The 27,302-nt window shown below is 48.3% G+C and overlaps 1 protein-coding gene across 18 annotated transcripts in view; it reads left to right on the top strand.

Moving 5' to 3' along the window:
- Window positions 1-652: 652 nt before the first annotated feature.
- PRR5L (proline rich 5 like) overlaps window positions 653-27,302 on the top strand; it is a 72,671-nt gene continuing 46,021 nt past the window's right edge. For 5 of the 18 annotated variants that reach the window (XR_008290382.1, XR_008290383.1, XR_008290384.1 and 2 more), the window contains exons 1-3: window positions 653-878; window positions 20,121-20,409; window positions 21,802-21,882. Coding sequence is in view for 14 of the 18 variants with exons in the window: in XM_053203303.1 (XP_053059278.1) it covers window positions 20,246-20,409; window positions 21,802-21,882 (245 nt within the window). In the remaining 4 variants the exon portion in view is untranslated. Of the gene's footprint in view, window positions 957-1,026; window positions 1,931-6,186; window positions 9,207-15,374; window positions 15,503-20,120; window positions 20,410-21,801; window positions 21,883-27,302 lie in introns of those variants that run through there. The other 13 variants (XM_027072875.2, XM_053203301.1, XM_027072873.2 and 10 more) reach the window with 10 other exon arrangements.

Raw genomic sequence — 27,302 nt, 5'->3', positions numbered from 1 at the left:
AAAAAAAAAAAAAAAAAAAAATTGAAAATAATTTTACATTGTTTTTAATTTTGAGATTGGTTGACTTTCTCTTGTTTCACACTCTGAGGGACCCTCCAACTCACTAAACCTTCAGCTGGAAAGAGAATTTGAGAGCTTTAAAAGGGTTTTGCAAATCTAAGGGAGACTTCAGTGGAATTATATTTTCATTAATACACTTAAAACAACTGTTCCTGGAATCGGCCTGGGGACTGTTCCTTGAAACAACAACAAAAGTCCCTAAACTGTGGGACTCTAGTGAACCTTAGAATCAACCCCACGGCTTTTTGGTAGAGTTTCCCAGGGTGGGGGGACGCGTCGGAGATCCCTTGGTGGAGGTTGGGGGGTGGGGAGTGTGTTGTCTTGTGGGAGCTCCCTTGACCTGTTGCATCCTCCTCCGCTTTTCAAGTTAAGAGTTGGATTTCCTGAAATTGTTGATCTGGATGAAAGTGCAGGCGCCCCCTCCCCCTTGCTCCCCTCCCCAGCAGAGTGCGAGTCGCTGCAGGGGAGGAGGAGTGGGAGGGGTTGAGGTGGGGTGAGGTGGGGTAGGGGCTGCAGGAGAAAAACTAAAGCGATGAGCACAGGACAGGAAAAGTGGGAGGAGGAGGAGGAGGAGGAGGAGGAGGAGGAGGAGGAGGAGAAGACGAAGCAGGGGGAGGAGGCGGCCTTGAGAGGAGAGAGGAGGGAAACGTGTCACCAGCCCGGCTCGGGGAGCTCCGCGGCCGCGGCGTTTGTGAACCCGCGCTGGGGGACCCGAGGCCAGACGAGACCCCGCGGAGGCCAGCGCTGCTCAGGGAGGGAGGAGGGAGAGCTGGGCAGAGCGCGGCGGGAGAGCCATCCAGGTCCCTCGTTGCTCTTTGGTGAGAAAACTTTCTCGGGAACACCGGAAACTTTGTCCTGGGCGCGCAGAGGGGAGCTGCGGGTGTGTGCGACTCGAGGTGACTCAGCCCCGGGACCCCCGGGGGGGGAGTGGGGAAGTCCCCGGGAGGGGCTGGCGTTGTCGGCTCAGCAACCGCTCTGGATTGAGAACGAAATCGCCGTGGACTCCGGTCACAGGCTTGCGGGGCGCGGGCAGGGGGTGCGTGGGGAGGGCGTCACATTTGGGGGCAGCCGGATGGGGACCCCCGTGCGGTTAAGGATCCTCGGATCCCACGCAGCAGGCGGGCGTAGAGTACCGAACGGGCGACCCCCGAGTTGAGGCGGGGGGAAGCGGTGCCCAGCGTCTGCGGCTTAGCGCGGGTTGGGGGCGGGGGGATGCCGCCGACCGCGGGACCCAGGCTGGGCCAAGAGATCGAAAAAGAAAGTTTGCTTGCTTGCCTCTCTAGTTGTCCCTCGGCCCCAGGGTGCAAATCTAAAGAGCTGCCCCGGCTGGGGCGCGGGCGATTGGGAGCCCAGGAACAGCCCATCTTTTCCTGCGGTCCCCCTTTTGCAGAAGCAGGCGTGGGAGGGAGGACAGCCGTTTTGTCCCGCGGGCCACTGGGCTCCGCCGACTGGGGCGGGCCGGGGCGCAGCCCGCGGGACACCCGGCTGGGGCGGGCGGCTGTCGGCGTCAGCCGCACCCCGGTTCCGCGTCGGCTTTCCAGCCCGCCCTCTATTTGGCGAGGCTTTCTCCTGCGCGCCTACTGTGCGCACGCGGGCTGCCCCCTGCGCGCTGGGGGGCGCTCTGCAGCCTCGGCTCCCGGGGCCGCGACCCTCCCTCGCCGCCCTCTGCCCCTGTTCCGAGGGCGGGCGCCCCGGGTCAGATCAGGCTGTGTGCTTGCAAACTGTGCTTCAGGAATCGGTTCTGGGGTACCTCCCTGTTTGGCAACAGGGTTTTTCCCCTGTTGTAGCCAGCCCCTGCCCTCGGTCACATGCCGCCGCCTCTTCCTCCGCGGTGCCGGGAGCCCGCGTTTTGTTTGTCAGCAGTAAAGCGGTGAGTATTTATAGACGCCGCTGCAGTCCTGCGGTATGTAAGGTTTCAATTACTGCGATGCGCCCCACAAGACGGAAGGCTCACGCGCGGCAGCTCAGAGGCACGTTTACTCCGGAGACCCGCATGGAAAAAAACTCTGTGCTGGAGTCTCCGGGCATCCCTCCTGGGGCGGGGTTCTGGACCTGTTGCCCGCGTGCAAATTCAAATGGCCCACGGGGAGGACCAAAGCAGTCAAGGACGCCAATGGTCCACACTGCCTTCATAGTCTGCCCCGCTTCCCCTCAAACGGTGCTCGCGGATCAAGCCTCGAACACTGCCTTTTTTGACCTCCCTTTGGTCATCCTGACCACCGTGGGTGGGTTGCTGTCATGACATTTCGTTGGCCTACACGCTGCAGAATGTCCCAGTGCTGCTCTCTGGGGAAAGGCTGCTCTTGACACCATAAAGCAGCAAGTGGATCAGGAGAGGAAATGGAGCTTGCAGAAGCTAATTTAGCCACACATTAAATTTAGCCCCTGGTGAGTTCTCTACCGCTGAGAATGGTGACTGAGAAAGGTGTGGTGGGACCCTCCTCTCCGTGGAACCTGACTGGTAGGTTTTCTCTGGTCGCAGCGTGGAGCCCTTCTAAGCCACGAAGGGTGCTGTTGAGAGCTTTTTCTACAGGAATCTAGCAGATACAGGAAACAGTGCTTGATCAATCCACAAAATCGTCTTCAGTGTTTCCAACCGCAACCATTGATTGTCCTTTTGGGATTTTATTAATGCTTCTTCTAACATCCAGAACCATGAATAGTGTAAAAAAGAAAGGCCTTAGCAATGAGCTAGTCTAACTGGTTTATTTCTCTAGAGCCTGGTTGAGACTACCATGTTTCTCAACGAGAAGACCTCATTTTGTTCACATCCAGAAGTTCACGCATATATATTTATTTCAGTGGGTGAAATTTCAATAATGGTTATTATTTGAACATTATACAGATGTTCCCTTTATTTAAAAAAGGAAGGGGACAAACACCTCTTGAGTTCTTATTATGTCTTAAACTTGGCCCTAAGAGACATTGAGGATGTTGTATAATCTGCACCAAAACAATGTTTAGGTAGGTGCTATTATATCTCCATGACTATAACAATGAGCCCACTGAGGCTTAGAGAACTTGGGTAGTTTGTTCAAAGTCACACACATGCAGGGGTGGAGCTTAGGGTGAGTTCTGGGTCTGCTACTCCAGGCTTATAGTGGCAGCCAGTATTGGAGATGACTTTCCCTCCAGTTCCTCAGCTGTTAATTAGATCGTCTTATGGTCGAATAACTTGGTGGCTTTTTCTTTCTTACTTTTTCTCTGTGTCGCATAATATCACAGAATGGCTCAATTGTTGAAGAAAAAAAAATCCTAATCTTACATTTAGAAAACTGTTCCACTGCTATTGACAATTTCATGCTGGGAGCCCAGACCCCAATGTCATAATCTTCAGTGTGTTCACTGACAGTATGTGTGCAACATTTAAACCGTTTATCTGTGGAAAGTTGGATTGTTAGGACTTTATGGATTTCTTCATTATTTCTCTTTTCTAATTACTTCCTGTGGTCTTTCCTTTTGTAGTGCCCTTGTACAAGATCAAGTATACTGAAATCTTTCTTGAATTTCAGATTGAATTGAATTGAACTGACTTTTTCCCTTTAATTGTTTTTGCAGAGCTAGACCGATACAGAATTGATTTGAGAAATAGAGTGTGGGCCCCCCCAAAGATCCCTACTGTGTTTAATGTTTGCCATTAAAAGTTTGTTCTCTAGAACTGCCTCTCTATATGCAAATGTTAAAAGTAATGCTTGCTGAAAAGTATCATCTGTTAACAAGTCGGCGTGAATATCTCTATTGCTGAAGGAAGGTTGAGAACACAATATTTTGTGGATTTTATACTGGGTTAGGAATTTGGGAACAGAGAGAGTGATATCCTGATAAGCAGAAAGCAAGTTTTTACAAAGGAAGATTCCACTTTGGAACCAGAAAGGAGGTTGGGAGTGCAAATGATGCAAAGCAGTGATGAGACATCAGAGGTGAACATGAGTTAATTAACATTTTTGTCAGGGACTGGGGATCCAAGGTTTACTTTGAAACTTGTTCAGTTAAAACAAACAAGCCAACTTATGTATTGGGCAACTATTATGAGCCAGGTACAATCATGGTAATGTTATTTAAGCAGGTGAATATTCTTTTCTCTATGTTGAGATGGGAAAATGGAGGCTCAGAGAGGTTAATTACTTTCCTGATGTAACACAGCCATTAACTCAAGCCCCTTGTCCTCTGCAGCACATTTTGATACCTATCCTTGAAGGCCTTTCATGAAAAATCTAGGGTGCCAAGTACTCAAGAAAGGCCTAGCGGTTCACATGGAAGTTCCTGGATCAGAAGTGGGTGCAAGGGCAGTGTGGGAGCTCTAAAATGAGGGGTTAGGAGGTGGGTGAACAGTGGAGGAACTGAAGGGACAGTATGGATCATTCTGACAGTTGTTATTCCATGGAGGAAGGAGAGAAGCCCTGCAGATACTTTGAATATAGAGAATTGGTAGCATTGGTCTGGCAGGGGATGGCTGTCACACCGTACAAGACCCGGAAATTGGCATGCCGCACGACGTACCCAGAGAGAGGACCCCCATCTCCCTCAGCATACCTTCTGTTGTGATGATGCCTGGTTAGGAGCCCCAGTTCGTAGGCAATATAATTTAGGGAGCTTGTGAGACCTGTTTCCATTTTAATTGGACTTGGCCCTTTGTGGTAATAGTCACCCAATCTCTGGCTTTAAATATTCTTTTCTTATGCTTTGCCAGTTTATGGCCTTTGTAGATCAATCCTTGGATTCCATTTAGAGGAGAGAGAGGGAGGAAAAAACCAGCAAAGGTTAGTGATTACCTAAATTGGATTAAGTTCTGTCTCGCAGCGTTTAAAGAAATGCTGCTTGCTCTCTAATTACCGTCAACTAGGAATTTAAACGGTCTATTAAATTTAAGCTGACTTTTTTTTTTTTAATCCAGGATAGTTCTAGTTCTAACATATTCCGGGATTTTGGAAGCTTTTTTTATATTCTTTAAGTGTGGAGAGGGCGTTCTCTTGTTCCCCACCTTTTGAAAATATTACATTTCTGTAGCAGGATAATGAATGATGTTATTATATACCTGCTTCATTGAGAAGCACACTCACAGCCAGGTTCATCCAGCTTTGTCAGCCTCTGGAAAGCAAGCCAGTGGAATGAATTCTTTGTCAGAAATTTAGGGGCGCCTGGGTGGCTCAGGTCCGACTTCGGCTCTGGTCATGATCTCACGGTTCGTGATTTCGAGGCGCGCGTCAGGCTCTGTGCTGACAGCTTGGAGCCTGGAGCCTGCTTCAGATTCTGTCTCAATCTCTCCGCACCCCACCCCCTCAAATATAAAAAATAAAACATAAGAAGTTTCTTTTAAAATAAAAAAAAAAGAAATTTAGGGACACCTATGTGAAGGATGGGGTATGGCTTCCTCCTTTGTCTCTGTAGTGAAAGAATAGGCCTATGATGCAAATCAGCCACCTTTACTCTGCTTGAGCTTTGAATAGAAAATATGAGTTATTCTTTGTCGGAGTGGGTGGTGGGTACGCTCTGGGGCTGAGACTAGGTAGGCATCAAGGCTGCAACCTTGAAGGGCATGACCCTGAGAGACAGGGCCTTACTTGACTCCTCCTCTCGTGGGGCCTGGTGTGCTTATGATGAACTGCACCCAGAGGGTTTCAGTGAGTGGTAGAACTCACCAAAAGATCTCTCCTTCTTTTGACCATGGCCTGTGGGAAGATAGGGTCAACCCCTAAACAACCTATCGTAAGTATTTGTACGATTGATTTTGCGTATAATTGTACATTACCTAAAAGCATGGATTTACCTCTCTAGGCTTTCATTCTCGTTCCCTCTCCTCAATTTTGGGGTACAAATAGATGATTTTTCGAATGCATTCATCAGTGTTCTGGTTTCGCTTTAGCTCGTTGCCAAATGGCAGCACCATCTCCAGTTTCCCGCTTCTCTTTACCTGTTACAGAACTTTGTCCAGCTTGGCTCGTTCCTTTTGATGCACGCTGAGTTCAGTGTCTTGATGAAGGCATCTGTGATTGCGGTTACGTTTTTAGTAAACGCTAGGATGACTCTTTGGGCTCCCTCAAAGCGTTTTAGTAAACGCTTTGGGCTCCCTCGCTCAGGAACTAGAGTGTATATATATACGTATATATATATATATACGTATATATATATGTCAGCTTGAGCTGAGCCCGGGAGGGCACCTGAAGGAAGCATTTGTTTTTGTCTTCTTCCCAAGGACTGGGGGCCAGAGTCCAGCAAGCGCTGGGATGTGTGTGTATGTTGTTCTGAACTAAGCTGCCTCAAACCCTGTCGCAACCTGCTCGTGACCTCAGCCGCGTAAATCCTCCCTGGAAACCCATTCACTCTTGCTGTTTAATTCCAAATACTCCTTTGGAACTGGTTCACCTTAATTCCCCAGACGTCTTTGGGGGAGATCACGTCAACCGCGCCATCGTTTTGGGGAACTCTGCCCAGTGTGCCAGCTGCTGGAGGCCACCACTGTGGGGGTGTATGGCCCCTTTCGCTGTAAAGTATCTGGAGGCAAAATCAGTAGGTGAGCAAGGTGATCCCTTGTGGCATTCTGAGAAAATGAAAAAAAAGAAAATTCTTGCCAGCGGAACAATTGATTCCTTTCAAGATACCTCGAAAGGTGTCGGTGTCAACTTTGAAGAGCGGGGAGCTGGTGAAAGAGTCCCCGCATGGGGGCTAGCTGGCATCTTGGAGACAACGCAGGTCAAGGAACTGAGATCTGAATCCTGATCTCCATTCTGCCGGGGGCAAGCTGTACGAGTCGCTCGATTGCTCTGGGTGTCAGTTTTCCTAGCTACAAAATAATGGGATTGGCCTACTGCTGGACTGTTAAAATTTAAAAATTGGGAGACTTGACATCTAAACTCAGGTTTCCAGCTTTAAAAAAAAGGTGGGGGGGGGGGGACTGGATTCTCTAACGCGGTGGCGTTCCCTGCCTTGGCCCCACTGAGAATCAAGTTTACTGTGCTGGCTTCAGGCCTTCCTGTCTTTGTCTTTAATCGTGACCAACTTATTATTCTCTCTCTTTTTGTTTCTTTATTATTGGTAAGACTATATCTGGCTTGTCTTTGTGTTCGGGATAGTAGGTGCTCATGAAATATTTGTTGAAATGTGTGGGTTTTTTTCATTCCTGTCCTTGTCTGTCACAAATGAAAAAGGATACTCAAGCTTGGGAAGTGCTTACCTATGAAAGCTTGTGTTTCCTTCCCCAGATTTCCTTTCTAGGCTCCAGTGTCCATGTTCTTTAGAGGAAGAAAATGGAGAGCCTTATTTTTCAGTTGACCGCATATTAGCCTTGCCTTGTAAACTGGAAAAGGCGAGCTAACCTTTCCGCCTCAGTCTTGTCTCAACTGCCGTTCTTCCCTCATAGTCGTCAGCTTGCATGTATAATGTTAACTTCTGAGTGTTTACAGTGAGCCCCTGAGCCCCACAGAAGCACGTATTTTATTCTTCTTTACCCTCTATGCTTCCTCTTCTCAGATCCTGGCACACACCCAGACCTCCTAATGTTTGGTTGTTGAATGAAATTGAGTTGACCTCATGAGCTCCGTGAAGTGATCAGATCCCGAGAGCCTCTTCGGTTTTCTCAGTCTCTGTGCAGTGCTCTTTACACCTGGCTACGTGTCATGAAGAGAAATTTCCTTTCCCTTGATCCCGTTTTCTTATGAAAAAGCGTTTCATCCATGGGAGGGTGAAGCTCCTTTTGAACAAACAGCACAAGTTAATCTGGAGCACGCTTCCCCACACGGAGAGCTCTTGTCTGCCGGGCAGTAGCTTTTGTCCGCTGTGTCCCCCACCAGGGTTTTAGAGGGTACGTGTCAGAAATGTGATTGCTCACGTAATGGTCAGTCTCAGCCACCACTTGCGTCTAGACTTTTCAGTTTATCATCTGGTAGGCCCTGTGGAATCGCTCTGGATGGCATTTATGGGCCACACCCTAACAATTTGCACTCCAAGAAACTCGATGCTTAAAGTGGGGCTTAGAGATGAGTAACTGAGATGTGTTGCTCTTCCCCACAGTTTTGCTTGAGTTGTACCAGAGGAGGGGATTTTTCTGGTGATTACATAGTGGTTTGCAGGCCAGGCTGATGGTGATGATCTGATGAAATAATTACTGCTAGCTGCATCTGAATCGTCAGTGCTTTGAGTCGTGTGGGCACTAAGAAAACTTTGCTAAGCGAAGATAAGGGCTTGAGCTTGCATCCTGTTTGCGCTAATATTTACCGTTGCCTAAGTTCAGATTCTCAAGACTCTGTGTCTGCATTGGTGTCCAGTGTGAGCACTGAGAAAGTGGTCTCATTCTTCCCGTGGAGCCTTTTGCATAGTCCACACTTGACCCTTGACATCTTCTTGCTTGTGGGAGTGTCTGTGCCTCAGCTGGCTTTTGTCTCCTAAGCGTTGTGAAGTTTGGTCCTTAAAACAAACGCTCTGTGCTATGCAGCAGACACCTGTCCCCTGCCGTGTCTGTAGGCTCTACTGACCGGCACACAGACCCAGGATTCCTGGCCCACGCGGCCGAGGTCCACATTCCTGTGGACAGTAATACTTAGGTGGACTCCAGTTCAGTCATCTGGGAAGGGAATTTTTCTGGTTTCTGAAAAATAGGAAGCCTGTTCTGCCCGGTGGCCTAGAAGCCACATGTCACTCCATCATTCAGAGATGTGGTTGTGGTTGTTGTTTTAATTTATTTATTTGGAGAGAGAGAATCCCAGGCAGGCTCCGAGCAGTCAGCAAAGAGCCCAATGTGGGGCTTGATCCCACGAACCGTGAGACTATGACCTGAGCCGAAATCCAGAGTTGGAGGCTCACCTGACCGAGCCCCCCAGGGGCCCTGGAGATGTTTACCTTGTATGTGCCTGGCACTGTGCTTGCAGTGGGATACAGCAGGGAGGAAGAGAGGCAGGTCTTGGACTTTGAGGAACTTACATGCCATCGGGGCTAGTCAGTGAACAAGTAAACACGATGACCTCACAAGCTGGTAAGGGCCTGAGAAACAAAGCCTCATCCTGTGAGAGACTGAGTGTTCCTCATGCCCGGGCCCGGCAAGAAGCTGTTGATGAAGGGAAGCCGTGGGTGATGGTCACCTCTTAACCTCTGCGTGTGGCAGACGTGAGTGTTGCTTAAAACAGGCAGTGTAGGAGGTCAGGCCCTGGAATCAAGTAGGATCTGACTCTTGGTCTCTCTTACGACTCTTCTGAATTTGGACAAGTTAACCCCTGTGCTTCAGTTTCTTCATCTGCGAAATGGGATGAATTAAACCTACCTTGTTACTTTCAAGTGGAGATGAACCGAGCTGCTAGATGCAGATAGGGGGTCGATACCATCCCGACCATCCTGGCCAGCCCATGATCAAAAGTAGTGTATTCCTTTTTTTTTTTTTTTTTTAATTTTATTTATTTATTTTGAGAGAGAAAGGAAGAAAGAGAGAGAGAGTGCACGAGCAGAGGAGGGGCAGAGAGAGAGGGGGACAGAGGATCTGAAGCAGGCTCAGTGCTGACAGGCTGACATCAGAGAGCCTGACATGGGGCTCAAACTCACGAACGGTGAGATCATGACCTGAGCTGAAGTCCGATGCTCAACCAACTGAGCCACCCAGGTGCCCCAGGCCAGACTCTTAATCAACTGATAAGCCAGCAGACATCGGGAAGACCACTTGTGTGCCCAAGCCCATAGTGGCTGGTTTGTGAGGGCTTATGTTACACCTGACTTAGGCCCTGGGGAAGGGGTGTGAGAAGGCTGGTTGTCATAGTTGTGATGGAGAAAATAAAGGTCCCAAACCTGTATGTTAGGCCCCTAAAGTGCTAGTGGGCTTGGTGAGTTCGTTGCTAACACTTACAAGTCACATGGTTTAGCATTTTAAAAAATCTCGGTTTTTGGCATCTCTTGGAAAATTCAGATCTGGCAAAACTGAACTTGTGCCCCGAGGTGGCAAAAACCAGACTGGATTGAGTAGTGACTGCCTCCTTTAGCCTGGGCAGATCCTGCCCACTCTCTGTGATGTTCCACAAAGTATGGCAAGTATGTGGCATATCGTGCAGGAAGGAAAGAAATCAGTCTTCCTTTTGTTTGCTTTTTTCCCCAGGGTTTGTTTTTCTGGCCTATGTGTCCCTGTATATATACAAGGAAGCTCCTGTTGTAGAATAAGTGTTAAAGAAATAAATTTGTGGGGGTGCCTGGGTGGCTCAGTCGGTTACTGATCCTTCGGATCCTCTGTCTCCCTCTCTCTCTGTCTCTCCCCTGCTTGCACACGCGTGATCTCTCTCCCTCTGTCTCTCTCAAAAATAAATAAACATTAAAAAATGGTTATGATGGTAAATTTTTAAAAAAGAAATAAACTTATGTCGAATGAATGAACGAACGAACTATAATTGATAGAGCATCGCATTTGGGATCAGAGCCAAGTTCAAATCCTCACTTCTCCCGAGCAGCTGAGGGACTTTGAACAAATCAATAACCTTTTTTTGTCTTTCTCTTGAGGGGCTGGGGAAGGCATCACTGTTGTTTTTACTTATTTCTTTGAATAAGTCGTATGTGTTCACGTTTCAAAATTCAAAGGCACAAACAGGTTTATAGAGAAAAATCTCCCTACTGTGTCCCTGTCACCCAGCTCTTTTCCTTGGGGGAAACAGGTGTTCTCAGTTTCTGGTTTGCCCCTTCCAGAGATTCTTTATGCCGTGCAATGACATTTGTAAATGCTCTTTTTTGTCTGTTTTACCTAGATCGTAGCATACTGCACGTGCGGTTCTATGTTTAGCACACTTTCCTTTGGATTGGAGAGCACGCCAGCCGGTACACAGAGCCCTCCCCTTCTTTCCTAGAGCTGCACGGGCTTCCAGAGTGTGAGATACTCCAGTTCACCTAGTCGGTCCTCTGTGGCTGGGCATTTAGGTTATTTGCAACCTGTTGCTGTTGTAAAGGAGGCCGTAGTAAAAACCCTGCCTATGTAAGTCGCTGGATGTGCCTCGAGTAAAATTTCTGAAAGTAGAGCTGCTAGGTCAGAGGGCACAGCCTTTGTCACTGTGGCAGATCTTGTCACATTTCCATCCGCAGCAGCTGCCCCAAACTGCTCTGCTTCCAGTAATGTGTGAGAGTGCCTGTCGCCCAACACCCTAGTCCTCTGTCACCTCTTGGAAACGGCGAGCGTTTTGTGAAGAACACAGAGTGTTACAAAAATATTGACACTAGCTATAATTTGGGGGTCCCCTTCACGGGCCCAGCTATGCTCTAGATTATCTCGTGGAGATGCATACCCCACTCATTTGAAGATAAGGCAACTTGGGAGTCATTTACTCGGGTCACCCAGCTAATAAACTGTAGATGCTGGATTCCAGGCCAGGCTTGTCAGATTTCAGTACCAGGATATTTTCATATGGGAAAGCTTTATGTAATTTTAGGTGCTGGAATTCTCAGCTGACACATGCATGAAGTTCCTGTGTCTCCCGGTAGTACCTCTCATGTGGCTGGTTCATTTGCTCATTCATCAAGTGTCTGAAGAATTCCTGCACTGTAATAAGCACCCAAGAACAAGATAGACATAGTCCCTGCCTTTATGGACCTCACAAAAATAAGAAATAATTCTGTAGTCATTTATTGGATGACAAGACAACAAAGGAGGTGAGGAGGGTGTTCACTGGGGTCTCCTAATCAGGAGAAAAAATCAGGGGAAAGAGAGCTCTGTGAGCAAGTGCTTATCAAGATAACTGATAAAGGGTCTGTGGGTTTGAGCCTGGAGAAGTGGATGGAAAGTATTTCACACAGAGGGCATGGTATGTGCAAAGGTCCTGGGGCAGGGAAGAACTGGTAATGTTGGAGGAAATGAAGGAAGATCAGTGAGCTGGCATGCAGAGTAGCAGGTGGTTGGTGAAGGTAGGAAGATGGGGTGTGGGGATTTATTCTAAGAGCTGTGGGGAGCCTTTGAAGGCATTGAAGTAACATGAGCACCAAGGGCCTTGGGCTGTGGGGTTCTTGTCATGGACTGTATGACCTTAGACAAGGTCAACATTGGGCACATCCATTTTCTTCTCTGTAAGGTGAGGATGGTCACAGCACACAGGGGTTTTCAAACATTTTGAGTGTTACATCCATACATACGAAATGTGCAATTCACTTAGACTCTGTACACATGGGCATGTGTGTCGTATACACGTGTCCCCAAAATGTGAGGCACGCTGATATTTTCTATCCTAGTCTGTTAAAGGTTTTGGCTAAGACCCCTACAATCCTTTTAGAAACACTGAGATAATATATGTCAAGTGCATGCTTCACAGCTGGCACTCAGTAAACTGTGCTCTCACTCATCACAGGCGTTATTATGAAGATGATGCTGGTCGCGGTTAGAGAACACATCGGTCACGTTAAGGGACAGTATCCAAATCCTGACCGATGCTGAAGGACATTGGCTCTTCATCTCTGTGTTCAGGTCACAGGGAAAGGAGTTGCACCCGGGGCCTCCTGGCTGCAGGAACTGCTGAGGGGAACGTGGAAATTGTACCATCTGTACAGTTTCCCTGGGAACTAGCTTCTCCTTGTTTTCTGGGCGGTCACATCCGACTCCGTTTTCTTTGACTTCTTTGTTATTTACACTCAGAATGGCTTTTTCCTGGAAGCCTCAGAGTCATTATAAGCCACTCACTTCTTTATTTTAAGTTGTGCCATGGTTCTACTTCCCTTTTCAGAGTTAAGGGTTGGAGCCTGAGTGGAATTTATTTGCATTTTCCACCAAGTGTACTGCCTTCTTCTGCCCGCGGGGCTGGTTTGCGGGGCTGTGCCCCACTCCCCGTGCCCTGGCCGCTGGGAGAAGAAAGAGAGGCACCACGTTTTTTTTTCTCCAAGAAACATATTCTGGATCTTGTGTGTGGCAGTTTTCAAAGAAATCCCTGTGCGGTGAGCCTGGGAGAGTAAGGCCAGTGATAACACCCAATAACCCTGTAACCACCACAGCCCTTCCCGTGTCCAGGACCCCGGCTTTCCAGATCGCTGAATGTAAGCACCCAAAGCTGCACCATTTAAATCATTTTAGATGCACATTTCTCTACATGTTAACTGCATTGGCCCTTCACAGGAGAATATCCACCAAAACACCGGTTTCTTTAACTCAGAGACATTAGGCCAAGAACTTTTTGTGATGATGACGGTGGTGGCTGAGTCGTGTTCCTCCCAGTATCTTAGAATGTGACTGTATTTGGAGATGGGGCCTTCAAAGAGGTGATGAAGTTAAAATGAGCCTGTCAGGTGGGCCCGAATCCAGTCTGACTGGTGTCCTTATAAAAGGACGCGTGGACACACAGCAAGAGATGCGTGTCCACAGAAGAAAGGCCATGTGAGGACACAGCGAGAAAGTGGCCACCTGCAAGTCAAGGAGAGGCCTCCGGAGAAACCAAAGCTGCTGACACCTTGATCTTGAGCTTCTAGCTTCTGGAACTGTGACAAAATCCATTTCTGGTGTTGACAGCATGCAGTCTGTGGTCTTTGGTTACAGTGGCCTGAGCAGACTGATACAGTGGTGGTGGTGGTGGTGATAGGAATAAACAACAGGTAGTATTTATCCAGCACTGACTGTATACCGGGACCGTTTTAAGCCTTGCTTGAGTCATCTCATTCAACCCTCAGACCAAGCCTAAGTCACCTGCCCAGGTCACACCATAAGTGGTGGCACTCAGCCTGGCTCTGGCAGCTGTGCTCAGAACCTCCACTGTACCTGTGTCGTGCCCAGTAGTTCCCGGATCCCTGCCAGGCACTTCCTAAATCATCTTTCTCAACACCGCAACGCTCCAAGGTCACACTTCCTGTTCCCCTTTTTTCCGATGTAGAGACTACAGTTCAGAGCGGCCCAGGGCCACACAGTGAGTGTATTTATTTCTCGTGGCTGCAATAAGACATGACCACAACCTTGGTGGCTTAAAACAACAAAAATTTATTCTGTTGTAATTTTGGATGTCAGAAGGCCAGAATCAAGGTGTCACGGGGCCATACTGCCTCCAGAGGCACGATGGGAGAATCTACTTCTTTCTTCTAGCTGCTTCTCGTGGCTGCTGGCATTCCTTGGCTTGCAACAGCATCCCTCCAGGCTCTGCCTCTGTCTTCACATCACCTCCTCCTGTGGATCTGTGTCTCCTCTTCTGTCCCTAGTCTCCTTCTGCATCCATCGTATAAGGAGACATGTGATTATATTTATGGCCCCCCTGGATAATCCAGGATGAGCGCCATATCTCAAGATCTTTCACTTAATTACATCATTTGCCACCTAACATAATATCTACAGGTTCTGGGGACTAGGAAGTGAGTATACCTTTGGGACACCAGTGTTTCTGCCTCTCACAGTCAGTGAGCAGCAGAATGAACATTGGTGCCAGGGCTTGCCTGATTCCCAAGCCACCCATCCTTCGGAGCTACAGGCAAGAGACCTCTCAAGTCCCTTTCTGCAGTGCTATTTTTGGCTGCCGTGGCATTGGGCATAAGAGGCAGGATCCCTGAGACTGGCAGATATGCTCATTCTTTGCAGTAATAAAAAACTGGAGGCTACCAAAATACCCATCCATAGGGGACTGGTTAAATCAAATATGGTGTCCCCTAAATGGAATCAAGAAACCATTATAAAGTATGAAATAGATCAATCCATGGTGCTGTGGGAAGGTAGCCATGATGTGTTAAAAGGAAAGAACAAATTGCCCCTTTTATTTTTTAATTTTTTTTCAACGTTTTTTATTTATTTTGGGGACAGAGAGAGACAGAGCATGAACGGGGGAGGGGCAGAGAGAGAGAGGGAGACACAGAATCGGAAACAGGCTCCAGGCTCTGAGCCATCAGCCCAGAGCCTGACGCGGGGCTCGAACTCACAGACCGCGAGATCGTGACCTGGCTGAAGTCGGACGCTTAACCTACTGCGCCACCCAGGCGCCCCCAAATTACCCCTTTTAATTGAAATATCGTGTGTACACATCTATATGGCCTTAAAAATTACATTAAAACAAAATAAAATTAAAGTTTACTTCCTCAGCCACACTAGCCACATTTTAAGTGCTCAATAGCCACGTGGCTGCCACAAGTAGCCACCGCGTTGGACAGCACAGATATAGAACATTTCTGTCATCTTAGAAAGTTCTGGGCAGAGAGCTTCTCCACATTCAGTGGCCAGAGCGAGAAGCCTTTCTCACTTTGCATGTTACAGGTATACGTGCATGTGTACCTTTGTCGTGATAAATAAGTAGGTGTGCTATTATGAGAAAAATAGGAACACATGGGGTTTCCAAGGAAACATTCTTTCTTAAGCAGGTGGTAGTGTATTATTGTTTACGATACATGCAATTGATTTTTTCTTTTTTAATTAGGCTTCTTGCCCAGCGGGCAGCCCCACACGGGGCTTGAACTCATGACCCTGAGATCAAGACCTGAGCTGAGATCACCTGAGATCCTCAACTAACTGAGCCACCCAGGTGCCCCTAAGATACATGTGTTTGTATGTGTCTATGAACTCTTTTTTACGTATGTTACTTAATGAAAATATTTTAAAATGTATAGGGAAAAAAGAAGAATTTCCTGGCAGGGCAGGCTTGAGGTTGGGAGACTTTGGGTGGGATCTGGTTCCCTGACCACATAGCCTTCCAGCCATGGCCATATCACGTATCCTTAGAGTTCCGATCCTATGGAATCCCTACTCAACCTGCCTTGTAGGGTTAGGTTAAGATTTACAAGTGTGGGGCTGTGTGGAAACACTCTGAGACTGAGGGATGTCCACACGGAGGTGAAGGGTCAGTAAATAAGTGAGTTACCCAAGGCCTGAGGAGGCAAGGCCTCAGTACTCTGTGACCACAACGGCAGCTTGGAGGCCTCGCATCCTCCTGAGCGGAGTATTTTCCAGATGTTGCTGAGGTCGCCAGAAGCAGGGGGGACGTGTTCTTTTATTTCAACTGCTGTCATTGCTTGGAGATTTAGAAATAACAAAGTATTTAATTTATTTCACAAGCACTTACTTAGCACTTGCTATTTGCCGTGCACCGTCCTATCTAAGTGCTTTACAAATAGGTACTCGTTTTATCCTCACACATCCCTGAGGCAGTCACTGGCTGTGACAGTACCTGGCACCACGACAGGCAGGCAGTTGATTCCTTATTCGTTCCCGTCCTTCCTTGGTCTGTATCTTAAGCAGTGAGCTTAGGCCTGGGGATAGAGACGAGTAAGCGCTGGGGCCTCTCTTTGAGGAGTTTACAGAATGGCCCAGGTGGGGCCTGGGGAACTTTCTAGATCGGGAGTCAGGGAACCTGAGTTCTGGCCAGTGCTGGCTCTCCGACCTCAGAGACACTGGCCAAGCTCCTCTGGGCTTCACTTTTGTCGTCTGTAAACGGGGGCCCCGCCCGTCTTGTCATTTTCTGACTTGTCCTATTTGGGTCAGGACATGCCTGTGCCTGAGGGGCCAGCGTGATAGCCGGTGGATCCAGGGCACACCGGCTTTGACCTTGAGGCCGCTCCTGTCATCCCACCAGCATTGCTGGCAGCCCCTCTTGGCAGGGCCCTGGGGGGGCCTCGTGGCTCTGTCCGGAAGCAGGAATGGTGGAAACAAAGGCAACTTCCGATGGTCTTCAGCCAGTCAGGGTCTGAGGGTGGCAGATGGTATGGGTGAGAAATGAGTCAGAGGCACCTGCTTGTCGTGTGTGACTCTACACCCAGGGACAAGGTCATGGGAGCCGTGCTTGTTCTTTTGCTGAAAATTATCCTTATTTAAAAGGGGACGCAGGCCAGTGGGGCTGCCCGTCTGTGTGCCTTGCTAGATACGCAGCCCGGCTTGCAGTGGGGAGCCTGGGGGCTGCTGGCTGAGCGGCAGAGGGGGATGGGAGCCGGCCCCATGGTCCTCAGTGTCGCACAGCCTCCTGGAGAAGTGGCTGTTGCAGCGGGAAGCCGGGAAGTAAACACCTGGATGATCCATTCAGCTCACCTTTCCACTTCCCTGCACGAGTGCCTCTGAGTGGGAGGCAGCTCCTTCACCTCGAGTCTAAGGTCCTCGTAAATGGAGTTAATATCCTGTAATTACGCAGATGTATTGCACTTAGCAGGCCCATTTAAAGAAGGGCAGCAAAATGGGTCCTCTTTTAATAGTATGACCTTTACCAGGCAAGTTAAATCCCAAAGCCATCCGGGGTAAGGATTCTGAAGGGGCCCCATGGTTTTATTTCTTCTTTGCCTCATTCACTGATTTGCATAGATCTTTCCAAATTCTAGTGGCTCTTGCGTAGCCATTGAGACTCTCTGAAATGGAGCAGGCCTGTTTTGACTTCTGTGGTACTTACCGATAAATTTGTCACTGTTGGTTCACCCTAAGAAGCAGGTGGAGGGGCAGATCACTCGAAAAGGAAATGGTACATGAGCCTGCTTTCGTTTAAAAATTTTTTTTCCAAGAGGTAGTCCACGCCATTCCTTTTTTGGCTCTTGGTCTTGCCAGTTCATTGCCAGCGCGCCCGCTGTCTGCAGACAGCATCTGGCACCTCCCACGCCTTCTTGATGGATCGCCTGGGTGCCCGTCCCCAAGCCTCAGTCCTCTGCTGACGGGAGCAGCGTGTGTAACTGGGGGTGGCCCCTTGCTTCCTCTTGCTTCAGATGCTGTAGCTGGGACTGCAGAATGTACTCCCCTCTCCACCTGGAGACTGACATGTATGGCTGGGATCCGTCTTTTTCTTCCAGCACTGGTTCGTGGGAAACAGCAGCATTAGCTGGTGGGAGAGGTGGCCTTGAGAATACGTCCGGGCTCAACCCTAACCCCTCGAGAAAAAAGTGACTCTAACCTTGGTGCCGTTTCCTCTGTCCTTTACCCTGACCAGCTCCCAAACTCGTTTTAACTCAGTGATTTAGACTTTAGGTTCACTGGAGAATCAGAGACTGAAATGAAAGGAACAGAGGCTCTGAGGAAAGCAAGCTTTGGGCTCCAGCAGAAACAGGACCACGCTCGAGGGTCTTGGGTCTGCCATTCTGCTGGGCACACATCACACCATCTCATGTCGTCTCTCATCGGTCCTGTGCAGTTGGCACTGCTAACAGCTGTGGACTCTTGGACTCAGTGTGCCCAGGTCACACAGCTGGGGAGGGGCCCCGTTAAGACCCGAACCCGGGTTCACTCCAAAGCCATCACCATTAGCCACAAAGTCATTAAGTCCTAGGAACTGCTCAGGGGACAGTATCCTTGAACCTAGTTCTGCAAGGTAGGGTAGATTTAGATAAGCATAGGGGAAGGAAAAGGAAGGGAATTCCGGGGAAGGGAAGCAGTAAATATAGTCAGAAGGTGGGGAGAGGGAGGAAGCATAGGCTGGAACCATGCCTACCGGTTTGTAAGCTCCACAGGGCAGCCACCACGTTGTCCAGAGCCACCATTATATCCCGGATACGTAAGTGAGTGGCTGTTGCATAGGGTGTGGTCAATAAATATTGATTGCTTAAAAATCGAACTGCCCTACAATCCAGCAGTTGCACTACCAGGTAATTACACAAGAAATACAAAAACACTAAGTCGAAGGGATACATGCACCCGCATGTTGATAGCCGCATTATTCACAGTAGCCAAACTATGGAAACACCCCAAGTGTCCGTCGACTGATGAATGGATAAAGCAGATATGGTGTACACATATATACAATGGGCTATTATTCAGCCATAAAAAGGACAAAATCTTGCCATTTGCAATGACATGGATGGAGCTAGAGAGTATCATGCTAAGTGAAGTAAGTCAGAGAAAGACAAATACCGTATGATTTCACCTATATGGAATTTAAGAAAACAAACGAGCAAAGGAGAAAAAAGAGGGAAGCAAATCAAGAAACAGACCGTTCACTACAGAGAACAAACTGATGGTTACCAGACGGGAGGTGGGTGAAGTAGGTGTTGGGGATTAAGAGTACCCTTACTGGGGTGCCTGTGTGGCTCAGTCAGTGGATCGTCCTACTCTTGATTTCCACTCAGGTCATGATGTGAGTTCGAGCCCCACATCGGGCTCCACGCTGATGGTACAGAGCCTGCTTGGAATTCTCTCTCTGCCCCTCCCTCCTCCAAGATAAGCAAATTTAAAAAAAAAGTATACACTTCCCATGATGAGTACCGGGTGTTGTATGGAAATATTAAATCACTGTGTTGTACACCTGAATCCAATACAATGCTATAAGTTAATTAACTAGAATTAAAAGTTATTAAAAAATAAAATCAGGAAAGAAAATAAATATTGATTGTGTGTGTGAATACACAGATAGCTGTTTTCTCAATAGACCTTGAGCCTCTTGAGGGCAGGGATCACGTCTTAGAAATCTTTGGATGCTTTACAGCTCCCAGTGATTAATAAATAATGAACACTCAGTAAATATGCTCTTACAGAATGAATGAATGAATGAATGGCAGGTAAGGGATGGTGAGATGTGCCTGAGTGAGGAAGCATTGATACTTTGGAAAATACTGAGCAATACACATGGGCTGGCATGCTAAGGGCATATCATGGAAGGTCTTTAGTGCCAAGAGAAGGAGTTTTTGTGTTCTCCTTGAGGCACTTTTTTTTTTTTTAATGTTTATTTATTTTTGAGAGAGACAGAGACAGAGTGTGAGTGGGGCAGGGGCAGAGAGTAAGGGAGACAGAATCCGGAGCAGCTGTCAGCACAGAGCCTGACGCGGGGCTCAGACTCACAAACCACAAGATCATGACCTGAGCCAAAGTCGGATGCTCAACCGACTGAGCCACCCAGGCGCCCCTAGGCATTTTTGAAAAAGCTGTCTCTTTAATGCGCAATGTTGCAGGGTCTACAGAAACCCAGCCAGTGCCCATGCTTTGGCATTTGTAGGCATTTAGAACCACATTCTAGAACAACTTAGAAATCACTTTCCTGTAGGATTGACTCAACCTGTTCCCATTGTTGCTGCCTTCCCACTTTGGGGTAACCAGACGGAGCCCCGTATAAATGCATGAGTGGGAGCGTGTAGGGTATAGATGTTATTTCAGGACACTGGAGTTGTTTTTAACATAGCGCGGCCGGAAAATCCCAGCCAACCTCGTCTAAGAAATGTTCTGCCCGACGCGGGAGTTTTCAATAAAAGCTTCCCTCTCTTTTCAGGTGTGGGCTAAGTTTGTGGTTTTAAGAAAGCCTGAGGGCCGGAAGGCAGCCCCGGAAGAAGCCCCTGCCCGTGGGCTGTTGGAACCTTGTGGTGCAGAGGAGAAGCCGTCCCCTCCTCCGGACTTATGACCCGTGGCTTCGCGCCCAGTGTGCCCACCGCGTTCCACGAGATGGGCTCCTTCCGCAGGCCCCGGCCACGCTTCATGAGCTCCCCGGTGCTCAGCGATCTGCCGCGCTTCCAAGCCACGCGGCAGGCCCTGCAGCTGAGCTCCAGCTCGGCCTGGAACAGGTAATGGGGGCCGGTAGTCCTGGGGTGGAGGGCCAGGGGACTGGCTTAGCGTCTGCTCCTCCTGAGAGCCCTGCTTCAGAAGGTCGGCATTATGTATACAGGCACGTTTTCCTGTGGAGACCGTATCCGCTGGCCTTCCTTGTTTGGGTGGAGACGAGGTGGGCCACTGGGGGCCTCCGGGCTACCAGAGTCTGTTAGCCAGCCCGGGACAGTTGGGTTGGAATTTACAGTGACAGTTCATGCTCCTTAGTCACGCCCAAGACTGTTCGAGTACCCAGGGCTGGGGCCACGTAAGTCACCTATAACCTGTTTGGGAAGATAAGACTGTATCTGTGAAAAGCTAAGTGAGGGGTATAAACCAAGGACTAGCCGTACCTGTGAGCCACAGGTGGATGGGAAAGGAGACACTGCGCTTTTATGGGTGTCTGGCTGACTTTTTGTACACCAAGCATCGAGTAGCGACTGAATCAGCACTGTGTCTTGTGTTCCTGTGGGCTACTACTTTTCAAATCTAGCAGTTACTCTTTGGATGAATTAAACGCATCACTATTTTAAAGCATTCATTTCTCAGTGAATGCACACCTCTTCTGACGGGGAAGAAGAGGGGGCTGTGAAACGTTCTGCTATGGATGGATCCATGTTCTTTAAAAAAGGCTTTGGATCCTTGATAAAGACAAGATGGTAATCTGCTCCTTGCTGAAATACCGGGCTGGAGCCTCAGGGCACCTAGAGTTAACACTTAACTGTGGCTCCTCGAGGGACTAACCCCCTCAGGAGGGGGAATGGAAGGGGCAAGAGAGGCTGGCCTCGGTGAAACTCTTCCAAAGAAAAACTGTTTAAAGGCAAGGAATTAGCATTTCATATTAGCCCCAGGCATGGAGGCTGCCTTGTGAGGACAGGGACCTTCTAGGTGAAGGAACCCAGTTGGCTCCTGCTTGTAGCAAGCGCTATTTTTTTTTTTAATTTTTTTTTTTAACGTTTTATTTATTTTTGAGACAGAGAGAGACAGAGCATGAACGGGGGAGGGTCAGAGAGAAGGAGGCAAGCGCCATTTTGGATTCCTCCAGGCACAGATCCTGAGAGCAGATCCCACCACCTGCCCTCGATCAGTGCTGTTTGCCATCAGGGCCACCAGCGAGGCAAGCGAGGAAGACCTGCTGGCTTTTGAGAGAGTGGAGGGAGAGGAGCTGCTTTTGGATCCTTTTGGCCTCGGTCTTTGTTTCTCTCCAAGGACCCTGGGAAGGAAATGATGGTTTCCAGGGATGGACAGTGGGCCATTTTTGTGCCATGTGCTTCCTGGCCCTTACACCTGCCTTTAGCTCAGAGCTGCCTGTTGAGTTGCCCCAGGCAGGCAGATCCTCTAACCAGGGGTCATTTCTGTTTACCCTGTAGTGTGCAGACTGCCGTGATCAACGTCTTCAAAGGGGGTGGCTTGCAAAGCAACGAACTCTATGCACTGAACGAAAACATCAGGTACGTGGATGGCCAGGTCATGGACTATTCTCCCCTGGTGGGATTGAGCTGGGGCAGGGGGACTGTCCCCCATGGGGAGCCCTATCTTAAGGTTTTTGTCTGCTTGGTTCTTGTTGCTTCTGTTGACTTTGATGTGGCTCATGTGGCTATTAAGTTCTGAGACCCTTACCTGTCTAGACTTCTGATCCATAGATGGTTCATCCATTTATTCATGTATATAACATCTGTAAGGGGGGCAGAGGGTTGATACACAGGCAGATATCACATACTGTGTAAAGATGTATTGTGCCCTCCTTAACCATTTGGTGCCATTGTAGGCAAGATGGCCTCGTGGTTGGAACCAGACTGCTTGCGATTTTGTCACTCTTAACACTTCTGTTAAGACCTGGCCAAGTGACTTACCCACTTGGTATAAAGTGGTTTATACCCCTCACTTAGCTTTTCACAGATACAGGTCTGTGACTTAACACTTCTGGCCAAGTGACTTACCAACTTCTTTGTGTGCCTCAGTTTCCTCTTACATGAAACAGGGATGAGAAACGTGCCTCCTTCCATAGGATTCTTTGTTTTTTTTAATGTTTTTATTTATTTTTGAGACAGAGAGAGACAGAGCATAAGCAGGGGAGGGGCAGAAAGAGAGGGAGACACAGAACCCGAAGCAGGCTCCAGGCTCCGAGCTGTCAGCACAGAGCCCGACGCGGGGCTTGAACTCACAGACTGTGAGATCATGACCTGAGCCGAAGTTGGATGCGCTCAACCGACTGAGCCACCCAGGTGCCCCCATAGGATTCTTATGAAGGTTTAAATCAAGTTATTCTATAAATGACCTGTTAGAACAGGGTTGGAGCACACTGAGAACTGATAGCTCTTATTACTGTCCATGTTGTCGCTGTCATTACTGTTACGTCTTGGAGATACAGCCCTCAACAGGACGTGGTCCTTGAGGGGTTTATTGCCTTCCAGGATCTTCCCAGTAGAATAGTGTCAGCTTTTCATAAATGTATTCACTCGTTCAACAAATATTTGAGTGCCTCCTTATTGGCCAGGCACTGGAGAGACAACTTGGAGCAGAGATAGATGTGGACCCCGCTCTTTTGGCATCTATATCCAGTCAGGGAGATGACCATTAGTCAACTAACCATACAAGTAAGAGATTAAAGAGCCGCTTTGACAGCTCCTGTGATGCAGCTGATGTGATGAAAGCATGTTAGCGTGACTTGCTCTTGCCAAGGAGTGGCGATGTCCTGCCGATGCTGTCTTCTGGAGGATCAGTAGGAATTAACTAGGTGAAGAGGGTTCCGGCTGGTGGGAACTGCAGGTGCAAAGGTCCTGTGGTGGCAGTGAGCAAGAAGCCAAAAGAAGGCCAACGTGCATAGAATACCAGAGGCTGGGGGGTGGGTGGTTGGGTTTGTGTCTTGGTGAAATGAGGGCAGAGAGGCAGGCAGGGCCCAGAGCACTAGGACCTCCTGGGCACAGGAGGTTGCACATCAGCTGTTTAATGCCCTCGTGTTCTTTCCTCACTGGTGTGTTAAGTGCAGAACATCAAGGCTAAAGCCCCAACCCTGGAGGGAGCAGAACAATAAACAAGGCCATTATCTGAGTCCTGTTTACATTTAGTTAAGTCTTATTTTAAGGGTCAGTGAGGTGTTTTAAGAGCTCATTAAAACCTTTAGGGCTCCGAAATAAACCAGGGTGTGTTGAATTTCTACCCAGGAGCTTGAATTCCACCTAATAATTACACAAATAGGGAAGAGACAATAGAGCTTGTCTAGCCCAAGGCCTCCTTTTACAGAGGAGGAAACTGAGGCCCCACAAACTTGAGTGACAGGGGCAAAGCTAGGTCAGCCAACCTCTGGGTTGTAAGAAATCTATTTTACTCCAAGAACTAAGATCCTGGCCTCTCTGTGAGGGTTCTTGAGCTCACAGTGGAAGTAAAAATAAATAAAACAGTGACTCAGGAATGTGCTAATTGTTCCTCACTTTGGAAGACTGATCCTGAAATTGTACTTAAAATCTTTGTTTGTGGGCAGCTAGGAAAAGTACCGGCCACACCGATTCCACCAGCCCTTTCAGCCCAGGGGCTGCTAACTCAGAAGCCTTCAGGTGCCAAATGGGTGTTCTGAATGGGTGAGGTTGCCTGGGTGCATGGAGGTGAGAGGTCACCTTCTGATGAGAGGGGATTGCCCTGGCAGAACGCAGGGCTGGTGGCATGTCAACCTATCTGTCAAACAGAATTTGAGATTTTTTTTTTGCATGAAACTTCCTGGCTTTTAAATGTTGATTAAATAACCCAAAGTTCCCCCAAACATTAGTTCAGGACAAACAAAACACATCTGTGGGCTGAATGTGACCAATAGGCTACCTATTGGCAAGATGAACCACAGCGTGCATCAGGTCATTGCTGATGGGGGCTGTTCTAGCACAAAGGCCGCGTGAGGGATGGACGTTCCAGGAAAAGCTCTGGGCACCTTTCACATACATCGGCCCATTCAGCTGTCCCCACAACCCTGTGAGGCAACCATTGTTCTCATAGTTTATCCATAAAATTGTGGATAAGAAAAATCAAATGACTCGTCCAAGGTCACCCAGCTGTGTAAAGGGTGGAGTCAGGATCTGAACTCCTGGCTGACTCAGGCACCTGTATTAGTTTGCTCAGGCTGCCATAACAAATACTGCAGACTGGGGGTTTAATAATAGACATTTATTTCTCACTGTTCTGGAAGCTGGGAAGTCTCAGGTCAAGATGCCAGCAGGTTCGGCCCCTGGTGAGAGTCCAGTTCCTGGCCGCCGGCTCACCGCGTCCTTACAGGCCTCTCCTTCCTATTTAGCAGCCTCTCTGTGTTTCTTCTTATAAGGCCGCTAATCCCATCTTGAGGACCCCACGCTCATGACCGCATCGGAACCTGATGACCTCCCAGAGGCCCCATCTCCACATATCATCACTGGGAGGGTAGGGCTTTAGGTTCTTTGTAACATATTGTAGAGTCCGAGAGGTTTTAGGCTGGAAGAAAGGTTAACCTGACGGTCTTGGTCTTTCCTTCTGCATTCCTTTCGCGAGGCCCCTGGGACCCCATCTTTCATCATGCGCTCTGAGAGGCATAACACCCTCCCCCAAACTCCCTTCCAGTGTTGGGTCTAGTTACCTGTGTTTGGGGCAGTTTTCAGGCTGGTGAGAAGTACATGTAGTTGGGGTTTGACACTGATTGTCCAGATATGACCTGAGTCCAGAATAAGTCAAAACTGTCAAAAACCAGAGTTTCAGTTGCCGCTATTGTAGACCTTCTATTCTCTGGGCTTCTCTAGGATAGTGATTAAAATAGAGATGGGTTTTCACATCACACTCAGAGTTATATGACTGAGAATGTGAAACACATCCTGGGCATATGTGTGACCTGGTCCCAAGTTGAGTAAAGTGAGCTGGCCTGGCACGTGTGCCCACATCTGCAAGTGCCTGCACAAAAATACATGCCACCGTCCCTTAGTTCAGCAATTAAAATGCCAAAATGGGCATGCCACTCGCTGGTTACATTCAGGTAGACATTTGGGCTTTGATTTTCCTTTTCTTTGCTCTTTTCAAAGACCTATTCACAGAATAGGTCCATACACTCAACAGGGTTGAGGCATGACCGGTGGGGAGGGTGTATGTGAGGGTGCGGGAACAGGACAGTAGGCACGTAGAGAAGAGAATGTGGAAGGAGGGGAGACTAGTGATTCTCAAGCCCACTTTGCAATCAGTTGTGAGAGGTCTTTGTCCCAGAAGATCTGTGTGGGTCCGATAGAATTTGTGAACATGTTAAGAGAGTAGTCCCGATTCAGAGAGACTGGGGGTCAAGACTTAGACTAGCTGTGTGACGTTGGGCAAGTTACTTCATTTTTCTTGGTCTCTGTTTTTCCTTTTATAACATGAGGATAATAATAGCGTCAACCTAATGGTGGTTTGGGGAGACTGAGATAATGCTACACACACCATTAGTCCAGGATCCAGTACATAAGAAACGTTAACCATGATTGGGGTGCCTGAGTCGGCTCAGGTCATTCATGATCCTCATGGTCTGTGAGTTCAAGCCCCATATCTGGGTCTGTGCTGACAGCTCAGAACCTGGAGCCTGCTTCGGATTCTGTATCTCCCTCCCTTTCTGCCCCTCCCCTGTTCACGCTCTGTCTCTCTCTGTCTCTCAAAAATAAACATTGAAAAAAAGTGTTTTTTAATGTTAACCATTATTATTCCTACTGTTGTGAGATTTTAGTAATAATGAAGTGATGAATGATGGGTGAGAGCAGAGGGGCAGTATGATGATTCATTGCATAAATGGAATTGTGTAGAGATTTCTCTAGCAATTTGGATGCAGGGAGCTCACTTTGAATGAGAGCAGTCCGGGACAGGCCCCTCCAAGAATGTGTTGGACTTGAAATTTGGGTGAGCCGGAGTTCCAACCAGGAGCCAGCTGTTTCTCCTTTCCTCAGAGACAGAAGTGAGAGGAAATGACTCCATTCTCCATTCTACTCAAGCCAAATGGTAATCAACTTTGATGGACTGTCCAAGTCCAGAAATCAGCTTCCTCAGGCCACCCTGGCCAGCCCTGGCCTTCTTTCTAATGGCGGAGTTAGTATGTACCCAGGAAATGTGAATTCATTTACACATTAGCCGATGCAAAGGATGACCAGGAAGATAGAGGCTTTATGTAACTAGGTTTTATAATGCAGTCAGTACAAACAGTTGGTCTTTCAGTTATCGAGAATGAATTCCAGTTTAAATTTTGACAGGTAGACTTTGGGGTAGTTACGGGGAAGAACTTTGGTAAGGATGGGCAAGTTCTAAAACACATTATTAGATCAAGAGTAAGATGTGGAGACCTTTTAAGAGCAAATTGATCAGGAATGTCCACACCTCAATAAAGCAGCAATTTCCCAAATACGTCCAGGCATATGGTCATTCAGTATGAAGACTGTAAGTCAGAGTTGCCTTAAAGCAGGCCTTGCATATTGTTACATCCCTAGAGGCAAGAAAATGACTGTTTAGTATAGACCTATTCTAGTGAGATCACTGGTCATCACCGTCCACAATTCCGCCTGCCCTCAAATTCCATCTGCCCTGACTGGGGCTGGCCCTGAGTGTCCTGTTGGTTTCAGTTTTCCATGGGGCATTGATATGGTTTTCTGTTTGTTTGCCTTTCAAGTTTACTTATTTATTTTGAGAGAGAGCAAGCGTGAGTGAGGAGGGGCAGAGAGAGAGGGTGAGAAAGAATCCCAAGCAGGCTCCACACTGTCCGTATAGAGCCTGACTCGGGGCTCGAGCTCATGCACCGTGAGATCATGCCCTGAGCCAAAATCAAGACCGACTGAGCCACCCAGGTGCCCCCGTGTGGTTTTTAATACCCTCCCAGCTTCAATCCTGATGTGGCTGCATTTTGGCAGTGGGG

This window comes from Acinonyx jubatus, chromosome D1 (assembly GCF_027475565.1).
Source record: "Acinonyx jubatus isolate Ajub_Pintada_27869175 chromosome D1, VMU_Ajub_asm_v1.0, whole genome shotgun sequence".
NCBI lineage: Eukaryota > Metazoa > Chordata > Mammalia > Carnivora > Felidae > Acinonyx > Acinonyx jubatus.
This window is presented reverse-complemented; position numbering and strand designations above follow the sequence as displayed.